General features: G+C 41.0%; 1 protein-coding gene across 1 annotated transcript in view; it reads right to left on the bottom strand.

Annotated features, from left to right (window-relative positions):
* LOC132469151 (BMP/retinoic acid-inducible neural-specific protein 3-like) overlaps positions 1–18,415 on the bottom strand; it is a 45,377-nt gene that overhangs the window by 19,563 nt on the left and 7,399 nt on the right. The window contains exon 2 of the mRNA XM_060067071.1: positions 9,547–10,012. Within this exon, the coding sequence (XP_059923054.1) occupies positions 9,547–9,812 (266 nt within the window). The 5' untranslated portion in view covers positions 9,813–10,012. The remainder of the gene's footprint in view (positions 1–9,546; positions 10,013–18,415) is intronic.

The following is an 18,415-nucleotide window of genomic DNA, read 5'->3' as shown; positions in this document are numbered from 1 at the left end:
GGCACCAGTGGTTGGCATTAATGGCATGTTTTTTATTAATGTGTGCCTATAGTGAGGGGGAAGAGGAGGTGAGCGCACGGGGCCAGATGCTATGTCACACAACACGGTCGTTAGCTTAAAATTCTCAACAGCCGCAGGAAATGTGAAGGGTCACTCGGGGAGCAGACAGAGTCAGAGAGAGGTGCTTATGTAAAGCAGGGACAGAGGGGGTGAAAAATACAGAGAAGCGCGGGACTTTGGGAGGCTGAGGAAACATCCTAGTAGCATTTAGTAAGGTACTGTACACACTGAAAGTGAGAGACATCCTTACATGGATTTAACAACCCGAAAGCCCAAGAACATGAGCGGGAAGATACAACGCCAGCATATTCTCTGATACGTTTTTGAAGCAAACCATAATCTCATCAGCAGCTTATTTACTTAATGTTCCTCTATCTTATTTTTTCTGTAAAGTGTATCTCATACGATGTTTAAATAACTAGTCCTTCAGTGGTTATTTCGTTTTAAGTAGACGTTTTTGATTGCCGAAAACAGTTATGAGATGATAATGTTATGAGTCATGGGAACCGAACATGAATCATCTACATTGTGTGGCTCTGGGCAACCGCAAATTAAAATCCAAATGCCAAATTTATGGCATTTGTTTTTTTGTAGCTTTGTCTGCTCTAAAGGCACAGAAGATTTCTTCCTTCATATCTCCTCTTCACAGATTGTGTTCTTGTGGATTCTGTTATTGTGTAAACTATTAGCAAGCTATGAGTTAAAGTGGGATGTCTGAGGTCCACACAGCTTGTCGCAGCCATGGTTTATTTCTGCACAGCGCAAAATCATTGCTATGTCCAAGTCAAATAACCACAATTCTTTGGGGAGATATACAATATACAATTATGGCTTTTGGTACATAAATCAAGGACTTCTGTGCTTGCATGACACCTTCCCAGCTTTTACAAAACAATTATATATGCTGTATTTTGTAATGCACAAGATTCTGTTTATCCTTTAACTGACTTCTACGAATATAATTTTACCCCGAATTTGTTAAGAAACTTTATTCAATTAAATGTAATTACAAAATTATTTTTGAATTATATTCATATGAATAGTGTAGCATCAGCAGAATTGTGTTTGTGGTTTTCTGATATGCACAGCTTTATTTTTCTATATGGTAATAATTATAGACATACAAATATATATATATGTGTATTATTTGTTTATTAAATTAAATTAAATATCCATTGGCTATTTAGATATGCATTGATGTTGTTACACAAAACGATAACTGCTGTTTATTTATATCTATACTTGCACTACTTATACTACCTTTCAAAGGCTATTACATTGTCATGATTAGATGCAAAGCTTAAATTGAAAAGCCAGAACTAAATGTTTTTTTGTTTTAAAAAAAGATTCCTTGACATATGGTACGCATTGAATAGATTAAGTAACATTTAACAACCCACCCCACACACACACACACACACACACACACACACACACACACACACACACACACACACACACACACACACACACACATTCACAATTCATTATATTGATATTTTATATCTGTCAACATACACGCATGAATGTGGTTACATTTTATCTTTCACAATAAATGTCACTGCTTACACTGAAACTACAGCTGAAGTCAACCCTAATAAGAACAGTCTAAATAAGCTTCAGCTACTGTATATTAACATCAAATGGTAGACAAGATAATAAAAAATGCCAGACAGACCTATTACCAAAGTCCTATTCAATTATAATATAAATCACTTTGGTGATTATTAGTATATATTATAGTTAATCTAGATTGAGGAGAACATAAGCGAGATATTGTGATGTCATGGTTGAGGCTTTAAACCTGTAGCAGAGCTCATTGAGCGAGCCTGTATCTGTTTTTTTACAGGCATCCATACACTTTTCTATTAAACATTGTCCTAGGCCGCATGTCTATCCTCACCTTGTTCTTGCTAGTGAGAGAGAGGTTGTTTGAACAGAAATGTTTTTCATATTTAACTTAGGGTGATGGAATAAGCCCCATATGCAAGATTTCCGATGATCATTTCATGTATTATTGCATCCCTGACAGGGTACCAAATTGAAGCTTTATCGTGTGCAAGTGGGAATTGCATGGTCCCTGAAAAGTAAAAAAAAAAAGATGAAACGGTAATGAAAGGTTATAACTACTACAGCTGATAACACTACTGGATCTATCAATCAGAGCTGCAGTTGATTATTCGATCGTCAGAAATGTAATCGAATCTAAGGACTCGTTACATTTGTCATGTCAGTGTGACTTTTCATCCAATAGAAACAGGAGGCATTAACTGGTCCGGGCAGTCCCAGAACAGATCCTTCTCACACTGTCATCCGATGAGCTAGACTACATCCCGAGATGGTCAGGCAAGCCTTGTGATCGGATTGCATAAGTGTGTAGACAGCAATCTGGGCACGATGCGGGCAAAATGCAGGCTCCATCATTAAACCACCACCCCATGCCTCCACTGAGCCCACAAGGATTGTCCTCCATCTCCTCGGCAAGTATGCACCGCTAGACACACTGGGACTCACACTGGTAATTGTGTCTTTAGTTACCCGGGTCACATCGTTAATTCACATGAATGTCTGTTGAATATTCAATGTCTTTCTAACTTCAAAAAAACAAAACGCCCTTCAAACTGAATAAACTGCCATTGAGATGTGTGATTTTTTATTTGTACACCACAGCGGCGATATGCTACTACCCATTTCACTTTAAATTGAGATATCTGGATGTTCCTGCCGTACGGTCAGAACTTGAACGAACTCCGCCTACCCGGACCAGCTGCTTCTTGTATTGAATGGACCTATTTTAAATAGCCTCTCAACATCAATGCATGACTGCCCAATATCTAGGTCTTTTGACTATATATAAACTATCGGACCATTTAAACAGAAAGAATAACATAAGTGTAACCAAGGCCTAATTTTTGTAATTGATAAATCAGTCGAGTAATTTTTCAAGTTCAAATAACAATAATTTGCAGCTTAACTTTGCAGTTAAATTCAAATATGCTTAAAAGATGAATACAAAATTAATAGATTCGTTTTTCCTTGATCCTTGTCGGATAAAGATACCACAATTGCTGTTATTTAGGACATTTTACAGAATATGGGAAAATATAATAATACATAAAGAAATTGTTTGATGATTTGACAATGGCAGTAACAATTTCTTGCAGCCCTACTATCTAAACACACTACTACGACTGTACGACTACAAATAACAACACTAATACCATGACCTTTGTAAATACTAATGTAATGTTCCATTTGAAATGTAAACATTTAACCCATTTCACACACATCCATGCATCATTGCAAAAGCTGTTAGTGTACGTATATATTAAGAGCCCACTCTAAAACTCTTTCCTATCAGCCACGGATGACCAAGGTTATGTCCTCAACCTCCTCTGCCTCATTCCAGCACAGGTGGACTCCACACACCACTGATGGAAAAGTGTGACTCATAGCACGGCAGCGAGTATCTGCTGGTCTGTGGAGGTAAAAGGGGTGAAGGAGTTCTCGCTCAAAGACACCTTCAACACTTTTTGTGAAGGTGGAGGGAACCATTTTTCTCAGCTAAGGCATCAAATCAGCAACACTTTTTCTTTTCATTCTGGTGCTGCCTTGTAAAGAGAAGTTAACGCGGTATCATACAAGAGGTTTTCCATGTGTGGGTGTAATGGGGAAGGGAGTGGAAAGTTCAGTTTGAACTTAATGGATATGAGGTACCCCATTGACCTTTCTGCCGACAATGTACGATTTAGACAAAGGTCCATGACAAATCTCTCGGTCAGATGTACCTGGTGTAGCTATTAATCCTCACCTTATTGCATGGCATACAAATAAATGACCTCTTCAACTGGGACACTACACACTCTCCCAAGTCCCAACTTGCAAAGTGGAGGAGGTAGTTCAAAGACACACCACGTACAGAGAGAGGGATGGAAAAATAGGTTGTGTGTGTGTATGTGTCTGTTGCGCGTGTGCGTGTGTGTTTGTATCTGTACACAGAGCTATTAGAAAGTAGCTATAGAAAGTGTTTTCGCAGAAATCCTGTTAGTTCGCTCTTTTTTTTCGTGCGTTATCGTCGACTGTGATAAGCTGGCCCCGTCTTATCTTAAACCCCCGATAGAGCAAATGGTTTGTCCTGGAAGGAGAGAAGGAAATTAAATGGGGTTCACCACAGAGCTGATTTTAGGGAGTACGCTCCAAGTCATTAGTTTTATCAAGCCTGTTGCTCTAAGGCTACAGGTGCATCAGATTAAAAAATCTTGACTATATAGGTTATTAATTTTAGCAAATAACATTTACCCCTTCAATGCTGTTGAAGCAACGGTCTTTATTTACTAAACTTCATTCACATTTTTGTCAGTCATGTAGAGTGGAATATTCCTCTGTCAAAAATAAATGAATCCATATTATTTGAATGTCAATGGCGGTGTGATACTTCAAAATGTTAGTAAGTTGATTAACTTATTTTGGATTTGTTACAATCTTTGCCCAATCAAAGGCGCATTGGATAGAAACAAGATGAAAAGAGGGCGATTAACATCATTGATCCTCGATTTTTTTGGAGGACAACGTCCATTTTTTCCCACTGGATTAGATCCACTGCGTCAAAATGTTAACACAATAAGCAAAATGTAATGAACACTGCCCTAAACAATAGCCTTACTAAATGCATGGCCAGTGGAGCACCAGTGGGAACATCATTCACGTAGACTGTATAATAGGTTGAACTGACTATTTATGTGTAGGCTACATTAGTGGAAACTATCTCGGACTTCCCCCCCCCAAAGAAAAGCTTACTAAACCAGTACACTAGTCCTCGTTGAGATTGGGACCATGTATTTCATTCGATCTTTAATGTTTTTCCTGCGTCCCTTAAGAAAATCATTTATGAACTATGGATTGATTCTTTTCAGGATTTCGGCCAGAGACTCTTCCTTCCTTGCATGATCATGTTTTGATTCAGACCTATCACGGGGGGATGGGCTATTCAGAGACGGGGCCTTTGTCAACATTTTTGTGAGAGAGAGAGAACGAGAGTGGGGCGAGGACGGTCTAAACAAATCAATGGGCTGCGGGCAGCTTTACAATTAAATAGGATTTACCCATTTTTAATAGGGAACGAAATATATACATTTTGCAAGGCAATATTGCTATTGTGGCGGGCTGCTGATGCCACTAGTAAGACTATCAAGGATTTATGCTTGGATACAGAGTTGATATGGCAGACTGGGATTCTACACACCACGCATATGAAGCAGTACTTCCTAATGTAAGACAATAGCAGAGCTTGACTGGTCCCCTTTAATGTTGGCATGCGACTGCCCTGCGATCAGCCAAAAGCCTGCTGTTGTTTCTGCTGGTTCCCTGCAGGGGCTGCAAGGGAGGCGTTAGGGCTGGCAATGATTCCAATGGACAGGTGGTTTGAACGGAAGGCCCACTTTGTGTTGGCCCAGTGGAAGCCATAGTCACACCAACTCTAGTGGTGGATCTCCAGAAACATGCAGGCAGAGCACAAACACACGCACATTATGTGAACGCATATGTGCAGTCACACATTGTCTTCCCTTCCAACAATTCTGTGTGTGTGTGTGTGTGTGTGTGTGTGTGTGTGTGTGTGTGTGTGTGTGTGTGTGTGTGTGTGTGTGTGTGTGTGTGTGTGTGTGTGTGTGTGTGTGTGTGTGCGCGTGTGTGCGGGTGCCCCGTTGGACAAATGCACGAAGGTGCACAGGGGCACGCGTGTTGTCACACTGAGGAGGACGAACACGCACATAAACACACACACAGACATACAAACACACACAAACATACATATGCAAACACACAGCATTGTTTGATTTTTTCAGAGCACTTGATTCAAAAAATCTTTCAAACTCAATCAGTGAGAGGAGGAAAGAAATTGAAGGGAGAGGAATGGAGAAGGTGCAAGTTCATTACAGCATTCATTTTCTCGGGAATGCCTCACGCTACTTTAACCAGAAGCACCACTACTGGTAATTCATCTTCTCCTGTCATCGAGCCTTTATTAGGATTTAGCAGAGATCCAGCATGCTCAGGAGGACAACCGGTCCGGAGCGAAAATAATATTGTCACTTTCAATCAACGCTCAACTGGTTTAGCCGTAGAAATTATGGGGCCTTTTTATTGAGGAATGGGCCGTCAAAAAAATTCCGCTCAAACAAACAGCAGCATGAAGAATATCCGAAGCTGCTAGCACCAAACCTTTTGCGATCGACTACGGCAATTGATTTGACCCACATATAGAGATGTTAAGCCTGATTTGGTCTGCTTATACTGGTGCATTGTGTATTATTGTATATATTATGTCATGGTCTGCTTGAGGGCCAAGGCTTCAGAAAATTCAAATATATTTTTCTAATTAGTCAACCCAGAGGTATGGCTATTATTAATGTCAGTTGCAGTGCAGTTCTTGCACGGCAGTAATGGCACTCCTGACTCTGTAATTGCCTGCTTCGGTATGTATTCTAATGCCATTTGCAATTCTTCATTGAAATATGTCGGGAATGATATGGAGTGTTAGGGAGATATGGTTTGCCAGATAATGTGGCGATTCTAAAGGGAATTAAAACGACTTTGGTTACAAATCTCGAAATGGTGTTAATAAGGTGTGAACCATTGATTTTAACTATTCTTTCAGTAAAGAAAGGGATGTGAGAACACTGCAGTGACATTGATTGTGTATTGTGTGCACGTGTGCACGTGTGTGTGTGTGTGTGTGTGTGTGTGTGTGTGTGTGTGTGTGTGTGTGTGTGTGTGTGTGTGTGTGTGGGTGTCTGTGTGTGTGTGTGTGTGTGTGTGTGTGTGTGTGTGTGTGTGTGTGTGTGTGTGTGTGTGTGTGTGTGTGTGTGTGTGAGAGAGCGCGTGCCTCCATGAGAATGGAGACATGGCATTGGATCGGAGAGTGACATTTGAAGGCCTATGATGAATGAACTGCATTACAATGCAAAAGTGCAGAATGTAGCCCTTTTCACCAGATTAATGCGTTTGACTTACGTTTGTGGCATGTGAACTGGATTGGGCCGGAATTCAATTGGATTTCAATTTGGGAAGATTTAAATGTTTACTTTTTTTCACAATTTCTTTTTTTTTAATACCATCACAATTAATCAAGGCTGTGTTGTGGTAATCTAAGGAGCCTCAAACACAACCGTGCAGCTGACGGAAGCCTCTCACGGGAGTCTGTGATAATGCAGAGTAATAAGTATTAAGAGCTCACTAATCACTTGGCCACATGATAAGACTATTAATCTTGCTGCCGCCCATGCCGCTCGGTTCCAGAGGGCCACTGCCTTTCCTGGAACCGAAAAAAAAAATAAAGGAAGAAGAAAAAAAAACTAATTAAACATCCTGAATGAAGCGGCCAATTTCCAAGGGCCATAAAGCATCCCTGCAGTGATCCATAGGTGTCTGAGACCTCCCGTCCACCCGTCCATTCACTTTGTATATTTTACAGTGGCCTGAATCTTGTTCCCTCCAAACGACAATAGGCATGAGTTACGATGCCATCAGTGTTAATTGCTCCCAAGCCTGATGCCTCAGTCAGACCGCATTGTCATCTTGACGAGTCATCATTTCTCCCTTTCAACCAATCAGCGTATTTCACCTGATCACCTGACACAATCAGCATTCCATCCCCTAAGGACTGGGTGTGGAGAAAGGAATAAAAAACTTGAAGGCAGTTAAAGTTATAATATACAGCTCCCCAGGAGAAATGTTCCTCCCTGTAATAAATCACAGGACATTAATCACACCTGTCCCGCCATGTGCCCGTTGTCATGTGATTACTGACTGCCAACAACATTTGAGCCTGACAACACCAAGCCAAAGAATGGTTACTGTAATATTGGAAATCAGAATCAAAGCTATGACAATGGCGCGTTATTAATGGTCTCAGACAAGCATATACCTTTTTCAAGTTCTAGTTTATGTTCACTGCTAATGGAATGCATGTTTAATTTATGATATGAGACTAGGAAATAATTGATATTATATATATATATTTATATTATATATGTATATTATTCAATCTTATAATACTATGGATCAAATATAATTTCAGAGAAAACGCTTTTTGTGCCCCGATCAATATTACACTCCAATTCATCCGTAGCTCTTCATTTTCTCCCTGAAAAAGGACATTCCATCTATCTGACAATGCAGGTAATTGGACCCTGATGGATAAAAATAGTTCAGTTGCAGCCTACTTCATCTCAATTAATTAATTCACCTTGCCTGATTGAAATGGAGTGCAATTTCTCTCCCTCGCATACAATTTCCATCGGCTATAATCTATAATACAGAGACTGACAATGACAAAAAAAAAATTGATTTCTGGCTAAATGCATCTCTAAGTCTCATCAATACGTTCAAAATCCTTCAGCAGTCTATTGACACTAATTTCAGGCTGGCACAGACGCAATCTTTTTATGTTTTCCTTTTTTATGTGTCACACTGTGTGGTTTGACAAGATGAACATCTCGGAATGAACCTGGGATAGTTGTTAAATGGACAACGTTACACTGGGATCGTCTAATCTGGTGGAGGTGGCAACAGGGTGTGTGTTGCCACATTCACCTTGATGGATGAGCGACATTCACTTCTTTCTATAAAAGTAAAAAACTAAGGATTTAAATAATAAGTAAACCCCTCGTATCATATCGAATTCAACACAAAAACCCTAAAAACATATTTTGGAAAAGCAATTTTAAGTAGGGTGGGAAGGGGGTTTGGGGTTATCCCCATGGTTACGGTCCAGTCCGACTTTCCATTGTTTATATTCAGCAACTCTGTGTTGCTGAGTGAGCGATATAATGACCAATTTATATGAAATGCACAACACATTGCGTTACACTAAAAGTCTTCGGGAACCTTAGCCCTGCCATCCATCGAAACACACGCTGTGGCTGTGTCACTTCGACATCAGGACCAAGTGACCCCAGGTATACTAACATCGTCATGAAAGAAATCACAACCTTGATTTGAATCAGAGCAAAACATTCAAAATCTGCTTGGTGAAGAACAGCTACAGCATTATATACAATAGATATCAATCTTTATCTGAATTTCATTATTATTTTGGAACGGGGACGAAAGAGAAAGAAATTCTGGGTTTAAGACATACTCACACGTTTAACACCAACCAAAAATTCCCTTAGGCATGGAACTCCCATCTATCTATCTAGTGAATTCAATTTTAAAATGCTCATATATGCTTGATATATGCATATGCTTGAAACACAGCAAGTCAATGTTTCTTCTCTTCTACTCTCATCTGCTCCCGGACCGAGAGTTGGAGAACAAAAAAATCAATCAATAACCAGATGAGTCTTGTAGCTTTCTGTACCTTTGAAAACAAAAAGCCCTTGCAGACTTGAGGCTGCTTCGTCTGATCTCCACGGTTACAACACTCCGCATCCACCAGCCCATGCACACATCCTAAAGTTAAACTGCCACTCTGCGCCCGCTCACCTGTAGATCTTATATCTGGTAGAGAAGCCCTGCCGGTTCTTCTCCACAAAGTCCATGTAATCCGGCGAGTGGTGGAAGGGGCCTTTGTCCGACAGCAGCCAATCCAACGGGCCCCCAGCATTGTCGCGAGGGAGGCTGAGAGCCGCAGCACCTGCGGCTGCTGCCCCGGTTGACCCAGACGCCATTGCGGATGTTGCTGATGTGACCGCCGACCACACACACATCCAGCAGTGGAGGCTCAGGTTGGGTCTGCCCCAAGGAGCCATCAGAGACGGAGGGGTAGGTGGTGGTGGAGGTGGGGTAAAGGAGTTCGGGGGTGAGATGGGCCGGGAGGATCAGGGAGTGTGGTGGAGGGGGGTCGGGGATGGGGACCGGGGGTGTTCACCAGATTAAGCCCAGTGTTGACAGCTTGCTCCTCCGCTGGGACCCCCGGAGGATCTTCATAACCTTGACGGCCGCAAAGCACCTAAAAGTGAAGGAACGAAGGAAAGCGGCATTGGATTTGTATTTTCCGAAAAACAAAACCGACAACGAAAATAATGCATTTGGTGAAACACAACCACTGTGGGTACAAAAAGCAACTTCTCCTTCGAATGTTGCAAATCGGCCAAGCGCTGCAGACACAGAACAATATCTTACGAGTGCCTCAGCTTTTTGTTCTTTGGCATTCCTGACACTCGCAGAGCCCTCTCATGCTCTAACTAACAAACACAAACACTAGCGGTTTACATTCACAGCCTGCCCCGCAGGACCAGAGTGAGGACAGCTTCTCCCAAAGATCTAAACACCAAAGCGATGGCTCTCGTCCAGAATAACCCCTCTTTTTCTCCTGACCTATTTAGCCATGTCTTGCTGTGTACGGGCGTGCTGTGGATGCTGGTCAATCTCCTCAGCTTGACGTTGCTGAATACGCGCATTATTAACTTGAGTTCAACCGATGTCACTTCTATCTTCTTTGAAAACTCCAATGTTGTGTTAGAGTGGCTATATCAGATTAAAAAACAACATACAATGGTTAAATTTCGATTTTCAATAGGCTATGACTTTTTCTTTGTTATACATTTATGCACATTTATCTGGCTAGCTGCTGCCTTGGCTCACAAACCCATGCACACACATACACACTTGCAAAGAAAAGGAAATGCAGTCTCACACAATTGAGTTTACATTATAGGAGTATATCAATTATACAAAGGAAAACATGCACTTTGAAAGACACACACACACACACACACACACACACACACACACACACACACACACACACACACATACACACACTAGTTAGCCATCATACAAACGCAGAACAAGGAAAACATCGGAGCATTGTAGCTAGTGGCTTATGGTATCCCTTCATCTTCTTTAATTAGATCTATGCTGGTCTGAGCAACTTCCAGAATGATTACACTCATTATGCAGCAAAACAGAGTTATGCAGCCATAACAGGGCCATTACAACTTCCTCTCTCATAATAAATCGTTTTAAAAAACTCTGCCCCAGAAATAATAAAACAAACAATAGCAATAGGACAATAAGAGGTCAACATGTCTGCTCTGCAAGTGGCTGCTTCAGGGCATTTGTTTGCATTCATAGTCCGGTACCTTCTCCATAGTTTGCAAAGGATAGTCCATATCACACCTGCTACTTAAATAGCTTTCAACAAAGCACTTTTTAACCATCTACAAATGTACATTCGTTTTTTTAATGATTAGTTAATCGTTAACTAAAGGCTTACAAATTAATGCATTGTAAGTGATTACTTCTTAAACCAAAGGCTTATAAAGCACTTATGACTTATCGTCGTTATAAAATGTTATGAAACAAGATGTGTCAAACCTTGTGTGACACATGAAATTAAAGGTTTAGTGAAATACACAAGACCAAGGTGAAGTACTGAGCCAGATGGGGTAAGCAAATTGGGCTGAATTGTTGTATAGTGTAGTCGAACATGCAGAGAGAGGGAAGCTGTGGGGAGGAGACCAAAAGATCGACGTGTGCGTGTGTGCATGGGAGTATGTATGCTTATATATATATATATATATATATATATATATATATATATATATATATATATATATATATATATATATTTATAAAGTATACATGTCTGTGGTTAAAAATGTGTGTGAGTGACAGAGGAAGTTATAGCCACAAACTATGTGTGTGTGCGTGTGTGTGTGTGTGTGTGTGTGTGTGTGTGTGTGTGTGTGTGTGCGTGTGTGTGTGTGTGTGTGTGTGTGTGTGTGTGTGTGTGTGTGTGCGTGCACGTGTGTGCGTGTGTGCGTGTGTGTGTGTGTGTGTGTGTGCGAATGAATGTTTAATGCTGCAAGTATGCTATAAACATAGTAACATGCAAATAAAGAGAAGGGCTATCAGAGGGGCTGAGGAATTAGATTGTGATAGATTGTTTAAGCTAACTACATGCAGTGACAGGGAGGTTAAGGGGAGGAGACAAACATATAGGTGTGTTTGAGTATGGGGGCGGGGTAGTCAATCTTTCAAAAAAGGTCTGCATGCTTGTAATAAGATGGCTAGACGTCTCCAAATTGATTCAAGGCCCATTTTACCTCATCAGCCATTGTGCTTTGGAGCCGAGTGTCTATTATAAGTGTGTGTGTCTGTGTGTGTGGCTGTTTGTGTGTGTGTGTGTATGTGTGTGCGTGCGTGCGTGCGTGCGTGCGTGCGTGTGTGTGTGAGGGGGAGAGAGACAGAGAGAAAGAAATAGGGTCAGAGGGTGTGTTTGTACTACAGGGAAGCCTGATGAAGTTCGGCCATGTGGAATCCGACATCCATGGAAACCAGATTTACTTGCCTTCATGGAATACGGGAATCTTGTCTAATCTAGTGAATCTAGTGAATTGGATAAAATAAATATTTAATTAACACGCTTTTCAAATAAATTGGCACACATCAGCCACTTCCAATTCCAATGTGTGATTTAACAAAGGATTGTGTCTTGTCAAAGTACCAATCCACCTTTCTAACTGTCGATGCTTTTAAATTAAATATGAGTCCTGTGGCTACAACTGCTCTAGTTGCAATGCTATTGAACCTCAGTGTTTGAGCCATAGTGTTAGATCTCTCTCTCTCTCTCTCGCTCTCGCTCTCGCTCGCTCTCTCTCGCTCTCTCTCTGTGTCACACTGCCTTTTGTGTTCTGAGCATGTAGTCATGTCCCTGTTTGTGCCCCAGCATGGCACTGTTCTTTTATTCATTACAGGGGCCGGCTCATGTCAGCAAGAGAGTGCCACTTCTCTATATGACATATTTACAACATTCAAGATAAAACCCAAATATATCTTCACTGTGTCTCTGCACGAGGTCTTTGTGTGAATACCCCTGTCAGTGACATACAATTCCCCGGATAATTTTCTCTTTTCAGATTCCCTGTACAGTTTATACTACTTTTCAATGTACTTAAAATGTGGAGGGGTATACTCCTTTATCAACAATTCCTGGTGATTTATTACAAAAAGACAACATATACACACAAACACCAAAACGTTTTCTTGTGTATTTTTGTCATTGTGCGTTACATTCCCATTCCATCATGAGCATTGAGACCAGCAATAAGCAGTGAAATGGGCTTATCCTTCTGCACCTCAAAGCATTCCTAAAATAATCATAGTTAGAATACAACAGTATCACTATATGTGGTTGACTCAAATGGTTAAGTGGATTAGTGACTTGCTATATGAACAACATATGTTCATGGCAGTAGGGGTGTTGAAGGAAATAAGTAGGTAGGATAGGATAAGGAATTGTGTCCTATGGATATCTGGACACATACCAATATCCCATTTTTCCATTTTGAAAGGTGTTCAACAATTCCTTATCATTGGTGCTGTTGCTTTTTACTGGATAAACATACAGCTGGAAAATATATATGTTAGTGTTGCGGCATGTCCCCTCTATCTGTCTACATATACATTGTACACACACTGAAGGAATTCATTTTCATGAATATTACTTATACAGGAAAAACTGAGAAGACTGTCCATTGAAATGTTTGTTCTTCAACTTATAAAACCGGTGGAAAATCAAAGGGTTGAAAATAATGGAAGATGAAAATATCTCTGTCTCCTACGTCCCTCCTATTATAGCGGTGAGTGGACCTGGCAGGGACTTGGCAAAGCCCCTATTGTCTACAGTTGGCATGCAACTACTATTAAATGAGCACTTTACACGTTATAGCGGCGTCACTTTGGTTTACACACTGGGTGTGTGTGTGTGTTGTGCGTTGTGTGTATTGTATATGAAGTGACCTTGCACACAGCGGAGGGGAGTGTGTTGTGTGTTAATATCAGTGAAAAGAACTGCGTGGCAGGGTCATTTTTTAAAGACAGGCAGTCATCCAAAAAAAGCAGATACAGGGAGGAAGAACAGAGAGATCCACTATTTCTGTCTATCTATCTCTGTCTCTCCTCTGGGATGCACTGATCCAAGTTTTTCCGGGGTCAGGATGCCATTCACTAGATTTGTGTTATGTTGCATGGTCTGTTTAATTATCAATTAACGGTCTTTTTTAAAAACATATTTGCATAAGCTTCATATGCTTCTTTTGTTATTTCAATCTTTGTTTTTGTCCAATTTGTCATTTCGACTGTCATGTTAATGTTCATGTTTTGCAGATTTTGAAATGATAGGACATGTGTTTGGATGCATACATGGCACGATGAGAAACACATTGTTTTTTTCATTTTTGTTTTATATTTAAACTCTGCTGTTCAATCTCCTCTCATAGCTTCTTTCACAAGTTCCTCCATTTAGTTTACTGCAACTCGAGATGTGGCGACCTGCTGGCCCTCATGGAGATCTCCCATTACTGTCCAACTGTTATGTATTAGCAAACTCATTCACCATAAACGACATCCCCTCCTGACCCTCACTTTTCATTGGAATTGCTTTTGTGTGCGTGTCTGTGTGTGTGTGTGTGTGTGTGTGTGTGTGTGTGTGTGTGTGTGTGTGTGTGTGTGTGTGTGTGTGTGTGTGTGTGTGTGTGTGTGTGTGTGTGTGTGTGTGTGCGTGCATGCGTGTGTGTGTATGTGTATGTCTGTGCATGTGTGTGTGTTTGCTGCAAAAGAGGCAGGTTGGAATTCGGTTAATGTATCTCAAGCATTAAAAACATTCATTGAAACAAGTATGAGAGCGTGAGTATTGGGCGCGACCCAAAGCTGATGGTATACTCAATGTGAATTGAAGTGATGAGCAATCTCATCCCTACAATACAATGGTCCATGTTGATAAACTAAAACCATCTGGTATATCATCGCATAAACCTTATTATTACAATTATTATCAAACATTTGCAATGTATTCAAATTTAAATAACAAAAAATGATTGTAATAACTGTAAACAAAATTGCCACCTTCAGGTAAAAACAGAACAAAAAAATGGACTGGGAAATAACAAACAGTCTGGGATTGTACAACCTTTAAAAATGTGTATTAAATTACATGTACAGGGGGAATGTAAAAGTGTTTAAAAAACAGATCACAAATTTCCTCCACTAAAATTATGTTTAAATTACCGACAAGTCAAAGCTGTGTGTTTTGTGATGGGAATCAGGGCCACATAATGAATGTACAAGCAAGCTTCATCCGCTCCAACTTAACTCCCAATTTCACTCTCCCACACACAGACACACAAACAGACACACACACACACACACACACACACACACACACACACACACACACACACACACACACACACACACACACACACACACACACACACACACACACACACACACACACACACACTCTCTTTACTCCCGTTGACCTTTCTCTGTTCTCCCTCGTTTTCCCAGAGTGCCTTTTTAATACACGCAGTTCTCAATCAGTTCCTTTTTTTCCGAAGGATTTCCTTTATAACCCACAATGTAACATCTTGTGAGTAAGCAGGAATGCATTCTTGTAAACAAACTCTACGTTTATCAGTATGCATTGGTTTTCTCTTTTTGCATTCATTGTTTTTGTGAGTATGGTTTGCGTCACATTTACATCGGCCCCTTCCTATTTCCTCTGTGCCATGGGGATCACAACGCACATTTACAGCCTCATGCAAACATTATTTTTTTGCATTGAGCACTGTTTACAACACTGAGCCTCCAGGCGAGCGTCCTCACCCCCCCATCCTGCCACCTCCATGCATACACACAAACACACACACCGACACACACACACACACACACACACACACACACACAGACGCACCCTACTGCTGCATAATCTGAAAACAACAACCACATCTAATGTCGGGGTGCACTTGAAGAGAAAGGTGTTTTCATTTTATACAATGGGAGGAGTGGGGTGGTGGTGGTGGGGGGGGGGGGGGGGGGGGGCAGTAAGCGGGGGGGAGTGTCCTCTGGTGGGCCGGCTCGACATATGATTTTGCACAACGCAAACGGAGCCACAATAACCCTGGGCTGTTTGGAGGCACGGTACAAAATGAAATCGCAGTTTGTTCCTCCTGTGCGGCCTTCTCTGGGGAATTGCGAGAGCGTGCCAGAGTGCAAATGATAAGGAAATAGATTTTCCGACACAGTGCGGACGGAGGCCTGGCATTCGCTGAGATAAAAAGCAGATTTCAGGAAGTAGTGCAAAAAAAGCTTAGCAATGGCTATTGTGTGGCCCAGAGTTGTATAACCTTTTGTGTTCAAAACCAAACGCTTTTGTTTGTTTATAATGTTGAGCTCTGTGTTCAATAATCCACTATTATTAGTCTGTCGAATCATAGTTTCAATTATGATACACAAAAAGAAGCTTTGTAGGTTTCCGATAGGGTGTGTTGGCAGCGGATGTGCAAGGCTGTGTATAGTCATGTGTCCCTGGTGCATAATCATCTCAGCCTTGTCAAGACAATAACATTTATCATTCAAAGGACTGTTGTCCAAAATGTTTGTATAGGACCCTCTTGAGGTTTCCATCAATGAAAAGAGCAGGGAGAGACTTTCAATCTGTCATTTAAATGGCTTCTGTGACAAGGTCCAGTGTATTTATTTGTGGGATCAGAATGGAAATACACAATTTTTTGAAAGCACTCATGATTGTTTAAAACAAATGGCTGGTCATCTGAGGTTTTGCAAGCACATTAAAAAGGCTCAAACACTTGTATGCCCACTGATGGTTTTAATAACGAGCTGTATTTATTACGCTCCAATTAAAATCAGCTCTTTCATCAAATATGCATTTGGAGACGAATGAGTCACTTAATTATATTCAGAGAATGGTCTTAACATGGAATATTTCACCAACAATCTGACACAAGGTTCAGTGAAGCCTTTTGTTTTGTTGAAAGCTTTTACATGTTGTACTCTACATGTAGTCTGGCCCAATGTGTTTCTTTTGCCGGTTTGCTGGCAGCAATTGGTCCATCAAGCTGCCTGTTGAGCCCTTTGACTGGTGTCAAGACCAATCCACCCAATCGCAGCTCATGCGCCAACCTGACTTCCTCCGGGCACTCTCTTGCGCCAGCGGAGCACAGCCAAATGGAAGCGTCACAAGATTGGCTGGAAATCCAGGCTTCTCTACATGGGACTCAACCAGAGTCAGTTACACATTCACAGGATACTGTTAGAAGCCATGGCCCTTCAGACAACAAAAATCAACAGCAAAACCACAAACCCAAGTCTTTGTCAGAGCACTGTGTATACCGTAGCATTCATTACACATTACAGTGATTCCATGAGTACCTCACTGAGCGACGTCTCTGAGCCAGATCAGTATAAATGACAGTCAAAATGTTTTGTCACTGTAGAATCTCTTTTTCCACAGCTTATTGTTTTATTTTCCTGAGTAACCGACTGGGAACATCTGCCTTGGGGGACCACACATACTCTGGTTAAACACAGTGGCATCGCTGCTCCTCCGTGACTCAAATTGGGGCTAGGTGATGTTATCTGCTACTAATTGTGTACTGTGTTGTGTGCCGCCCCTGCGGCACTCAGTACTCTTTTACGGCATGGCAGCTCATTACATTTATGGCCCACCGCACACTACGATGTTTAAGCAGGAAGCCTAACAATCGGGCTGGGTGGTGGGAGGAGAGAATTTGAGAATGTTTGCTAATAACACACTTATGCTTTTTTGAAAATGCTCTGCCCACAAGCAAGCGCGGTATGCATAATGTTAGAAGGCTAGCTTAACAGGTGAAATGTTGACACAGCATACAGAAAGGTTTATTTTTTTGTATCTTTTTGTAAGTGCAAAGCCAGCAGAAGGAGGTCTCCATTGGCATTAATTGCATTTGGCACCTCTGTGCAATGTGGCAATTGTATTAGTCGTGCCATTGCTCTTAATGCATTGGGGATAAGCACAAAAGCGGTGCCAACGTTTGAACGTTGTTTTCCAGACACTACATCAAATTTTGTGGCAGGTGGTAGAACTTTGCTCTACCAAATTAGCTTTTTCTTCATTGTGTCCAACATTATCCTGTTTAGAGGATGTTACACATGACCTAGAGCCCTTTCTTTTAGATAACGGCACATTTCAGATGTTTCGATTTCCAGGACACATTTCATTGAGCTCCAGTGAAGTAGAATCAAGCAATTGTTAAGTGTTTGGAAAAAAGCGGAGTAAATGGATATTCAGAAAGCAGGATGTCAGAGGTATAATTAAAGTTTGATTAAGGGTGAGTTACAATTCTGTGTCAATAAGACTCAAGTGTTTCTGCATCTGTGAATCCATGGATGGACTTGCCACCACCAACAAGAACAAGAAAGTCAAAAATTGTCTCCTTATACTTGTATACTAATGATGGTAATAACTTAAAATAATAAGTAATTTTATTAATTATCAAAGTAATTTTTGAAAAAGGTCATTGATGCATTGAAATGGAATTAAGGCTCAATGACAGAATGTTATTTA

This window comes from Gadus macrocephalus, chromosome 12 (assembly GCF_031168955.1).
Source record: "Gadus macrocephalus chromosome 12, ASM3116895v1".
NCBI classification, from domain to species: domain Eukaryota; kingdom Metazoa; phylum Chordata; class Actinopteri; order Gadiformes; family Gadidae; genus Gadus; species Gadus macrocephalus.
The sequence above is the reverse complement of the archived record's forward strand: the minus strand, read 5'-3'. Positions and strand labels throughout refer to the sequence as shown.